The 11,322-nt window shown below is 53.7% G+C and overlaps 1 protein-coding gene across 3 annotated transcripts in view; it reads left to right on the top strand.

The window, feature by feature from the left end:
- Positions 1–10,579, top strand: part of MPP2 (MAGUK p55 scaffold protein 2) — a 43,935-nt gene extending 33,356 nt beyond the window's left edge. For all 3 annotated transcript variants that reach the window (XM_065910645.1, XM_065910644.1, XM_065910643.1), the window contains exons 4-13: positions 2,925–3,077; positions 3,189–3,338; positions 3,653–3,880; positions 4,653–4,784; positions 4,877–4,982; positions 5,064–5,132; positions 5,352–5,513; positions 6,177–6,379; positions 6,719–6,847; positions 8,088–10,579. In XM_065910645.1, the coding sequence (XP_065766717.1) occupies positions 2,925–3,077; positions 3,189–3,338; positions 3,653–3,880; positions 4,653–4,784; positions 4,877–4,982; positions 5,064–5,132; positions 5,352–5,513; positions 6,177–6,379; positions 6,719–6,847; positions 8,088–8,264 (1,509 nt within the window). In that variant the 3' untranslated portion in view covers positions 8,265–10,579. The remainder of the gene's footprint in view (positions 1–2,924; positions 3,078–3,188; positions 3,339–3,652; positions 3,881–4,652; positions 4,785–4,876; positions 4,983–5,063; positions 5,133–5,351; positions 5,514–6,176; positions 6,380–6,718; positions 6,848–8,087) is intronic.
- The last annotated feature ends 743 nt before the right edge of the window (positions 10,580–11,322 follow it).

The raw sequence follows: 11,322 nt of genomic DNA on the forward strand, positions 1-11,322 counted from the left end.
GCAGTGATTAAAAGATAACAGTAATAGAGGAAGATCTCCATGGAGCAGCACAGAGTGATTCCAGGGCATATTGTTAAATAAAAAAACAGGGACTTTCCTGGTGGTCTAGTGGTGAAGAAACCTTGTTTCCATTGCATGGGTTTGATCCCTGGTTGAGGAACTAAGATCCTGCATGCTGTGTGGTACAGCCAAAAAACAAGAAAAAACAACAAAAAGAAACCCAAACAACAAACCAAACCACTTAAACAAACAAAAACCCCAAAGTATCAGAGTATACATACCTTTCATATAAGAGAGAAAGGGAAATATTTATTTTTGTAGAAAAAGCTCCTACTGAATAAACTAGAAACTAATGAAAATGATGCCTTTTAGAGTGTTGTTATGAATGGGGTAGAAGGGATGAAGATGGAAATAAGACTTTTTGAGTTTACTTTCTAATGAAAATGATGCCTTTTAGAGTGTTGTTATGAATGGGGTAGAAGGGATGAAGATGGAAATAAGACTTTTTGAGTTTACTTTTTATATAGATTTAAGATTGCAGCCATGTGAATGTTGTACATATTCAAAATAAGGTTAAATTTATTTATTTATTTATTTAAATAAGGTTAAATTTAAAAAGAATGAAAAAAATCTAACCCTGAAATTAAGTGCAGATAAGTGAATCTGTTCATATATCAAATTGTTAGCAGGACAGAAAAAGGAATTAATTTAAGTAACTTCACAAAATTCTGACTATATGCCTTAAGTGGGATATTTACTAAGCCTGTACTATTTAATATTAGTAGCCACTAGCCAGCCCCATGTAGGTACTTATTTAAATACTTTATTTAAATTAAAATACTTCAGCTAAAATGCTGATATAAAATTAAAAATTCAGTTTCATAGTTGTACTAGTCATATTTCTCAACAGCCACGTGTGGCTAGTTGCTACCACAGTAGACAGCCCAGATATAAAATATTTACATTAACGTTGTAAGTTTTTTAAACTATTCTGGGGACAAAAAGAATGCAGATAAATCTTGAATTTTACTTGGGTAAAATATACAGAAGGTGATACCTAAGGTGATAGGTAGTAGCAATAGTTTAGCAATTCTAAAACTTTCTGAACATTGAAGGACAGAATAAGTAAGTAAATATATTAAAGTTCTTGGGAGAAAATTCTCACCAAAGGAGAAGGGAGATACAAATATGGAATGGGAGAAGGCAAGGAAAATCGTGTGGAGTTTGATTTTAATTAGGTCAGTATCAGCTAATGTCTACTGAAGTAATGACACCCAGAATCAGTGAGCACTGAGTGCCCAGATCTTGGTTTCTGAATACCATTCCCCAGCAAAAGGAAACAGGTTTCCGTGGGGAAATTGCTGATTCCACATCTGGAGTAGGGAAAGTACAAGGTGAGCTGGTGATGGAAGGAAGAAGGCGCTCATAATGGGAACAAGTCAAAAGGCGTGCTGCGGGCTCCCCTGGACAAATTTGGGGTAAACTGAGACAATGAAGATACCAATGATGATGGATTAGAAGACACTGAATAAAAAAGTTCATAGTGATGCAGAAAGAGAGAGAAGGAGGAGGAGTGGGAGGGGAAAAAAAGAGCTCTTTCTTATAATAGAGTGCCAGCTAATGCATGTAGAAGGAATTATGGGATTAGATAATGACTATTTTGCAACCCCAACATAATAACAATTGATTCAGGCAAAAACCCATAAATGGAGACTAAATCCATCAGTGAATGATTATTGGGGAACCAAATAGTCACGTGGTCTCAAAGTGTGGGGAAACCTTAAGATCACTTATATAGAACTCTTGCCACAAAGATTAACTTGAGTCTAAACATGTAGAAACAACAGATAAATCGTGCTGTGGGGCATTCCACAAACTACTGACCTGGACTCTTTAAAAATGTCCTGAAAGACTAAAGGGTCTGTTCTAGGTTAAAGGAGAATAAGAGGATGTGACAACTAAAGTTAACATCTGATCTTGATTAGATTGTGGATCAGAAAAATAAAGCCCTATAGAATATTTTTGAGGCAATAGTGACATGAACATGGACTATCTATTAGACAATATTATATTGCTGTGCAAATGTTGAGTTTCTTGCATGTGATAATGGTATTGTAGTTTGTGTACCGGATATCCTGTTTGTTCTTAGGAGATGCATACTGAAGTACCTCGGGGTGAAGTACTTTGTCTCTGCAACTATCTTACAAATGATTCAGAGGGCAAAAAAAGTCTCCATGTATATCCTTGAAAGGGGACTCTTTTCTTCCCACTTAACATAACTCTCCCTGCTGGGCTGGTCACTGGCAGAGACTTCCTTTTCCCTTTTCAGAGCATCTTGTCATGGAGCCCAGAGTCAGTTGAGCAACAAGTAGGTGCAGAGCCTTCTCCTGGTGCCATGTACTGACATCTTGTCCCCTTCCTCCCTGGGAACACTGAGCTCAAGGCTTAGAGACCCAAGTATGAGTCCCTGTGACCTTGGACAAGCTACATCACTTCCCTGGCTTCCTTATCCTGGGCCACGGGGTGTCCAAGACCCCACCCTACCATGATTTTGGGTGGGAGAAGCTGTCCTTGAACTCAGATGCTTATGGGGTTCTGGTGGCTGGGGACAGTTTGATGACATTAATGGCTCTCTGTGGCAAGAGATGGAAATGAGGTGTTATCTTTTGGATTCTCTCTTCCCTAAACTGGGTCCCAATCGCTCTTGGGGGAGAAAGGAGATAGCAGGGCACATGTGCATATTTGTGAGTGTGCTTATAACTGAGTGAGTGAGGCTCGTAATACCACGAGCAGTGCTGTGGGTAGGGTCTAAAGTCCAGATCTGGGGGTGGGAAGATGCCTGGGAATGGAGGAGGGGGCACAGTTTGGTACCCTGGGGCCCTTGGGGAGGCATCAGACCTCACCTGTTCCGCCCCCACCCCCAGGCCCATGAGCGGCTGGAGGAGACGAAGCTGGAGGCAGTGCGGGACAACAACTTGGAGCTGGTGCAGGAAATCCTACGGGACCTGGCGCAGCTGGCGGAGCAGAGCAGCACCGCGGCCGAGCTGGCCCGCATCCTCCAGGAGCCCCACTTCCAGGTTTGGTCCTCTCCCAGGTCCTGGGATGGAGCTGGCAGGAAGTTAGGACTGGGATGGGAAGGGACCTCAGAGCACTTCCCATGGTTCCTCCCCTTCCTCCCACCTCTCCAGTCCCTGCTGGAGACACATGACTCTGTGGCCTCAAAGACCTATGAGACACCACCCCCTAGCCCTGGCCTGGACCCCACGTTCAGCAACCAGCCTGTGCCTCCCGACGCTGTGCGCATGGTGGGCATCCGCAAGACAGCTGGAGAGCATCTGGTGAGGGTGCCTGGCCGTGCCAGAGGGGGAATCGTGGGGGGTGGGGGTTGAGAGTAAGCAGCAGGATCAAGTCGGGTCAGGGGAGGCCTGAAGACAAGGTCAGCTTTGTCCAGGGTCGGGCGCACACATCTCTGTTCTGCCCACTTTTGGTCCTTTAGTGCTCCTGTAGGTGAAGAGTTTGGGGAGAGGATGGCAGAGAAAGTGGCTGTGAGGGTGGGGGTGGAAGGGTAGAATGGAAGGGCCCTTAAGACACCCATTTGAAGATTCTGACCTGGAGCAATTGGGGTTTCACATACCTGCCCTCCGTCTCCCAGGGCGTGACATTCCGCGTGGAAGGTGGCGAGTTGGTGATTGCCCGCATTCTGCATGGGGGCATGGTGGCCCAGCAAGGACTCCTACATGTAGGCGACATAATCAAGGAGGTGAACGGGCAGCCGGTGGGCAGCGACCCCCGCGCGCTGCAGGAGCTCCTGCGCAGCGCCAGCGGCAGCGTCATCCTCAAGATCTTGCCCAGCTACCAGGAGCCCCATCTGCCCCGCCAGGTGGGCCCCTCCACCAAGCCCCACCCCCAGCACAAGGCCCAAGGGGTGGCTGAGCCTCTCAGTGACCAGGGTCACCGGCCTCCGGGTGGGAGCGCCTCCTCTTCAATCAGTGTGCTCAGAGCGAGTGGGGGGCGGGACCTGGCAGATCCAGCCACCTACAGGCTTGTACACGTTGTGAACACACTTGCATTCTTGCTCTTGGCTTGAGCACTCGTGCGCATGTGCAAGGGACATGCCCACATCTAAAGCCTGGGTTACCCACGTGTACAAGTGAATTCCTACATCGCCTGCAGCCCCCTATGTGCCATGTGTATGCGAGGGTGCTCAGCGTTGGGTGGTCCCTTGTGTCCCATACAGCTGCCTCCTGGTTGGTGGATTGTGGAGGTTTCGCTGCTCTGCCCTTCTCTTCTATTGGTTGTCTGGCTTTTTGTCAAAGCCTTCTCCTCTGGGGGAGGGGAGGTTGTAGGGGGGACAGAGGGGTCCTGCATTAGGGTCATGCATGCCCCAGGCCTGAGCAGATACCCTGTGCTTCTGAGTCCTTTTGTTCTGGATGCAAAGGGAGGTTGGTACCAGGGAGGTGGGCTAGGCAGGCCTGCAGGCATCATGCCTTTAGATGGGCAGTGCCAGGCTCTCTCTTTGTGAAAAGAGGGGGACTGTGTGATACTCCCAGTTCCCACTCTGGGTGTAGGGGATGGCAACGGGACAGGGCTTCGACCCCTCCAATTTCCCCCTGCTTCTGCCCTTAACTCTTCTCGGCAAATCACCGGCCCAGGTATTTGTGAAATGCCACTTTGACTATGACCCGACCCGAGACAGCCTGATCCCCTGCAAGGAGGCAGGCCTGCGCTTCAGTGCTGGGGACCTGCTTCAGATTGTAAACCAGGACGATGCCAACTGGTGGCAGGTGAGTGCTGGGCGCCCATGCAGTCTCCCCAGGCATAGCGTGTCAGGGAGGTGAGGGCTCACTTAGCAGATCTTTGTTCACGGTTATTTTAGGCATGCCATGTGGAAGGGGGCAGTGCAGGGCTCATCCCCAGCCAGCTGCTGGAGGAGAAGCGGAAAGCCTTTGTCAAGCGGGACCTGGAACTGACACCCACCTCAGGTACAGTCTTCCCCCAAGACCCCAAATCTGAGATCTGATGTGGCCCTGCCTGGCCTCACTGGTCCATCTTCTTATGTCCAGGGACCCTATGTGGCAGCCTTTCAGGAAAGAAAAAGAAGAGAATGATGTATTTGACCACCAAGAATGCAGGTGGGTGTTGGGCACCTCTTTCCCCCGTCCTCCTCTAGTGCCCCCGTTTCCCCACCAATAACTGGTACATCTCTTGGTTCTGAGGCTGCCAGTCCTGTCCCTAAGTCCTGCGTGGTTTCTCCCTGCTGCCCTTGGCCCCAGCCTTCTTACCCTCGGCCTCCCTGAGAGCCCAGCCGCACCCCCTCCATCTGATGAGCAGTGCCATCTCCCTGTGTCCAGAGTTTGACCGCCATGAGCTGCTCATTTACGAGGAGGTGGCCCGCATGCCCCCCTTCCGCCGGAAAACCCTGGTGCTGATCGGGGCTCAGGGTGTGGGTCGCCGCAGCCTGAAGAACAAACTCATCATGTGGGATCCAGATCGCTACGGCACCACAGTGCCCTGTGAGTGGGAGCCGGGTCCTGCTGGGGGGGGGGGGTTTGGGGGCGAGGGAGCGGGGGCTGTCTTGGGGGCCAGGGCTGGTCCTCTCAATGGGCATCTGCCCCAGGTGAAGTGATACCTTTGGGTGAGAGGTGTAGGGTGTGCGCCCTCTGTGGGTGAGTGTGGGAACTGCAGACTGGGAGGGCGCAGAGAGCTGTCTCAGGCCAGGTGGGCGGTGCTAGCCTTGCCTTTCCCTCCCTCACGTTTCACTTGCTAAAAATGCCCAGCTGGGCTAAAAGCCCATAGTGAAACAGAGCTATGATCTGTGCGTGGGCTTGTATAAGACAGGGTTTCTTGGTGACAGAGGCAGCTGGGGTGTGAAAGCTCCTGGTTCCTAGAGGCAGGGACCTGAGCGCTGACTCCAGGTGTGCTTGGCCTTGCTGTGTGGCTTTGGGCTGCACATTGCCCTCCCTGGGCTTCAGCCCTGCATCTGTGAACACGGGGTTAGAGCAGCGATCTCTGCAGGTCCTCTCAATATGGACATCTTGAGTCTGTGGGTGCCAATGCTGAGGGCGAGGGCCAGATGTGCAGGAGGGCACAGAACTTCTTGGCTCTCAGAGAACATGAGCCCTTGTGTCTGAGGTGATGCGTCCTGCTTGTGCCCATCAGTCCCTCCTTCCCCCTAGACACATCCCGGAGGCCCAAGGACTCAGAACGGGAAGGCCAGGGTTACAGCTTTGTGTCCCGTGCGGAGATGGAGGCCGACATCCGTGCTGGGCGATACCTGGAACATGGTGAATACGAGGGCAACCTGTACGGCACACGTATCGACTCCATCCGGGGCGTGGTGGCTGCTGGCCGGGTGTGCGTGCTGGATGTCAACCCCCAGGTACTGCTGGTCCGCTCCTTCCCAGCCTGCTCGGTACCTCTCGGTATTCTCCTTGCCCCCAGTATTTCCCCATATATTTTCACGCAACCCAGTATAACCCCTCAATTACTCCTAGGGCGACAGCCCACCCAGAACCCCTTTCTCAGCCTCCTGCACCCCACTCTTCTAGTTTCCCCCAGTTCACCCATTTCAGCCAGCTGTCAGCTGTCCTGCCATTCACTCCTGGGTTTCATGTTCTAGAAGCCCAGGTACCTCATTCTCCTCTGTTCCCAGGTACCTGTCCTCACCCCATCACCCCAGATGTACCTGGGGATATACTCCGGCCCTCCTCTTCTGCAGGCAGTGAAGGTGCTGAGAACAGCTGAGTTCGTCCCCTACGTGGTGTTCATCGAGGCCCCTGACTTCGAGACCCTGCGGGCCATGAACCGGGCGGCGCTGGAGAGCGGGGTGTCCACCAAGCAGCTCACGGTGAGGCCCTCTGAGGCATGGTGGGAGGGGCCTACGGCTGCCTGGGCATGGGAGTCAGCCAGAGCTGAGGAAGAGAAGCAGATGGTGTCCTCAAGGGGAGAGGCGCCTACCCCAGGCACCCACCCAGTGAAGTAGGACTAACAATTCTCACTTTATAGGTGTGGACATGGAGGTCTGAGCAAGGAACACAGCTAGTCCAGGGCACGGGAGCTTCTGCCAGGTGCCCTGCCCAGTCCACTCTGCGAACAGAGTGCTGACTCTAGGGAGCCCAGAGGGCTGGAGGGCAGAGGTGGGTTGTTGAGAGCTGGGGAAAAGGCTGAAGGGAGGGAGGAAGCTAGAGCCTGGAAGGCTGGCTGGAGGGACTAGGTAGCATTAGGGAGGAGGCAGTGCATGGAGGAGAGGCTTCAAGTCAGGTGTTGCACGACTCCAGGGCACCCCTTAGCTCCCAGGGACCCCAGAGAACAGGCTTCCCCTGCAGGTGCAGTTTGCAGAGAGTTGAACCCAGGGGTCCCTCTGCTGGCCACACCTGGGTACTGCAGCTCTCAGGCTCAGTCTCAGGAGCAAGGTCTGGGCTGGGCTCCCCAGGGCTGCAGCGCCAAGCCCCCGCCCTGCTACAGGCCCCCCCTGAACACAAACAGGGCCTACTGGAGCCCCTCAGACAAAGCTGGGCCAGTCCTAGAGCTCCCTCCTGGGGTTATTTAAGTCAGTATTCAAGTTCTTCTCCCACCTCTGCCCCACCAGCTTGGATTGGGTCTGGGACCAGGTTTGTCCCGGGCCACACAAGGGATGTGCCCCTCAGGCTGCCTAGGTAAGGGGGCCTATTCAGACTGAAGAGAGCACTGGTTTTGGAGTCAGGCAGACCCTGTGCAGCCACTGGCTGTCTGTGTGACCTCTGTGTGTCTGAGATTTCTCTGTTTAAATGGGAATAATTGGTCCTACTTGCAGAGCTGTAGTGAAGATTATGCAGGTTACAGTGTTTAGTGTTGAGCCTGTCACTTCCTAAAGGTTATTTCCTTCCTTCCTTCTACCCATCTGCCTGTCCATGGTTACAGGAGAGCTGCCATGGAGCATGCAGGGAGGGGTTGCTGCCTCCCCAGAGAGGGGCTCTAAACTCTGAGCCACCATGGTTGGTACTTTGGGCTCTGGGGAAGGGCCTAGATGATGCAGGCTCTGGGTCCCCTACGTAGTGGGGGGGTGCCTGGGAGACGCTGACAGGGGGTAGGCCCCCTTGTGCCGGCAGGAGGCGGACCTGAGGCGGACAGTGGAGGAGAGCAGCCGCATCCAGAGGGGCTACGGGCACTACTTCGACCTCTGCCTGGTCAACAGCAACCTGGAGAGGACCTTCCGTGAGCTCCAGGCCGCCATGGAGAAGCTGCGCACGGAGCCCCAGTGGGTGCCTGTCAGCTGGGTGTACTGAGCCTGTTCACCTGGACCTCGGCTCTCTGGGTCATAACCAAACCCTGAATCCGTCCCCTTCCCACCCGTGACCCCCCAGCCCCCATCCTCAGCTCCCGTCCCTGGCGCTCTGGCTCTTCCTGGGTCTCGACCCTTCATCTGGCTTCAGTGCAGAGGCGTGTACTGCCAGGGAGGTGGGTGTTCGTGGGGTACCCCTGTGCCCAGGTGCTGCCCACTCCCTACGTCCATTGGCCACCGGATGTCCCTCTCTGGGGGCCAGACCGTGCCCAGGAGGGTGTCAGAGTCACCTCCATAATGCTCAGTCCAGAGGAGAGAAAAGCCGCTTTGGGACCACGTGGTCATAGGTACACTGCCCGCCCCCTTCCCACCAGTCCCCTGTCCAATCACTTTTCCTCCTCTGGACCGGCCCCACCCCCTCCCCATCCCTAGGCTCCTCCTACTTCTCAACCTCTGCAGCCTAGGAGCAGGCCTTAGGCTGGTTCCCTGTGACCAGGGGGGTACATGACTCCCTGGCAACCAGGCAGGCCGGGCGGTGGTGCCAGTTTGGTGCCGTCCGAGAGGTTGGAGGAGCCAAAGCACCAGCTAGCTGCCACAGCCAGGGAGCCGTGCGGCTCTCAGCCCCCCGCGGAACGGGGCTGGGTCCCTGCCCTTCCCTCATCCACAGCTTTTCACTGCCGAAGTCTCTCCACGGACTTCTCCAAGGTGACCCTGACAGGGCAGCTCTTGCTCCCCGCAGGGCAAGGCTGGCAGGGGCCCTGGGCTCAGCCCAGGCTGGAGTGGGTTGGAGGCCAAGCCCCGTGAGGAGAGGAGCCTGCAGCTTCTGACGGGAGAACTCCCAGCCCTCCGTGGCGCGTGGCGGGGGATGTCTGAGCTCCCTGTCCGTAGTTGTTGCCCGTTTTGGCCTCTCTGGCCGGGTCCAGGTGGCATGAGCGCTGCCTGAGGGCTGAGGCCCGGTGAGGGCCGGGCCGTGAGGTGTGGGCTCGGAGGACATTTGTGCCCCAGCAGGCTCCCCGCGTGACTCTAGGGGGCGCCATTCGCCCTGAAGTCTGCACAGTTTCTGTTTCCCCTTGCGGCGGTGCCTGGTCTGTTTCTGCCACTGGTGTGTGTGTGTGTGTCAGGCTTCGTTTTGGGAGAGGGAGAAGCAAAAGGTAGTTTTGCTTTGGAGGTTACTCTCTGGGGGCCCCCTTTTTTCAGCTCCCCTTTCTTATGAGACCCTTTTCCCAGATTCCAGAGGCTTGGCCCTCCCTGGCTATCTCCCTCCAACTCTGCTATTGTCTCCTGACCCTAAATGCCTGCCCTCCAGTCCTCGGGGAGGGCGCCGGTGTAAAACGAGAATCCCTTTTAAGAAAAGAATGCTGTCCTCGACTTCCCCAGGCATCTCATCCCTCATCCTTCTCTGTGACCTTTCCTGGGGTGAACCTGTCCTTGTAGGGGACCTCCCCCACTCCCCCTGCCCCCAGCCTTTGTGCTCCCCAGTTCTCCTGAGTGTCTAGTCTGTCTTCGCTGCAGTGTCAGCCCAAGCTGGCCCCTGAACCACTGTGTGCCCATTTCTTAGGGAAGGGGAGGGAGAAGAAACAGAATATTTATTACAAAGTTAGAAATATATTTATTATATTAAGGATCTCATTTGCATTTGCCTAGGTATACAAGTGGGATGTGACAGTCAAGCCTGCTCCCATCTCATTTGCATAGCTCTGCATCCACTATGCACCTCTACTTTCCTCTTTTCCCATTAGTCAACTTTCTTTTAATTTATCCTTCATTCAGCTCTCCCTTGCTTCACCCTAACCCTTAGCCCAAGGAGACTGGGAGTCGGAGGAAAATGGGTGTTCTCCTGCTGGCCCGGGGCCATGGCGTCCTTTGTTCATCCATCCCCACCTCACTCAGAAGACTTGGGAATAGAGGCAGCCACCCCCTGCCCTTTGATTACGCTCCAGAGCGCCCTGATTAGAAGACCATCCTCTTGGATGGGAATGGGCGCTGGACATCTTGCTAAAGAGTTGATACCTGGTTCTTCAGGGTGAATCTCCATGTTCACCTCTGGTGATGCCTGAGGGCCAGGGCTGGGCCCCTCCTTTCCTGTCTCCATCCCTCTCTGAACAGCATCCTTCCTTCCCTGCCTCAGCCCCGCTTGAGGGACCAGGGCTGGGTTGGAACAGGTGTGTGTGCTCATCCTCCCCCTCCCACTGTGGACGCTTGTATTGAGGAACCTCAGGATAATGAGGGCCCTGTCCCCCTGTCCACACCCAGTCCCAGACCAGCTGTCCTTCCCCCGTCCCATCCCTCAGCCATCTAATTCCCAAGCTTTCTCTCTGACTGGTTTTCTTTCCTTTAATTAAATGTGAAAGCAAAGGTTCTGGGCTCTGTTTGTCTTTTGTTGGGATCGAGTGGATGGCTTCAGGAAAGGTGTAGAGTGGGGGGAGCACAGCATAGATGATTCTGGGATGGGAGCTGGAGTGACAGGTCTTGTGTTCTGTGATGTCCCACTGTTCCACACTCCCCAGCCCCAGAAGATGCTCTGGTTAAAGGCTTGTATCCAGGAGTCTATGAGCATCCGTGGGGGCCGGGGAACCCGGAGAACCCGTAGTTAATCCACTCAGCTTTACCCAGAACTTGCTGTGTGGTCTTAGGCAGGTTCCTCTCCTTCTCTGGAGCTCAGGTTCATCCTCTGTAAGGTGTCGTGGCTTCTCCTGGGGTAATGCTAGGATTGGTTCTAGGTGCTGAGCAGCAGGGGCCGTAGAGAGTGGTTGAAATGTCACCCCAATGTCTCCATGGGTATGTGGTTGAGGGGTCCACCTTCCTTCCCACCTGAGTTCCTCAGGGGATCCTAGGATGCTCACTGAACATTCTCAAGAAGGGCTTTGGCTGTTCCCTTCTATGACGACCAAATGTTGGACTGGCTGCCTTCCTTTAATTTCTCCAAAGCATCCACTCACACAGGGACTAGTGTGGGGCCAACTTGACTGGTGATTTGGAGACAGCCATGGGGCCTCATATCACCCACCTAACAGCTCTGACGAGAATTGAGAACCGAATATTAAACACTCCAATTCCAAAAT

The sequence above is a fragment of the Muntiacus reevesi genome, chromosome 18, assembly GCF_963930625.1.
Source record: "Muntiacus reevesi chromosome 18, mMunRee1.1, whole genome shotgun sequence".
Taxonomy (NCBI): Eukaryota; Metazoa; Chordata; class Mammalia; order Artiodactyla; family Cervidae; genus Muntiacus; species Muntiacus reevesi.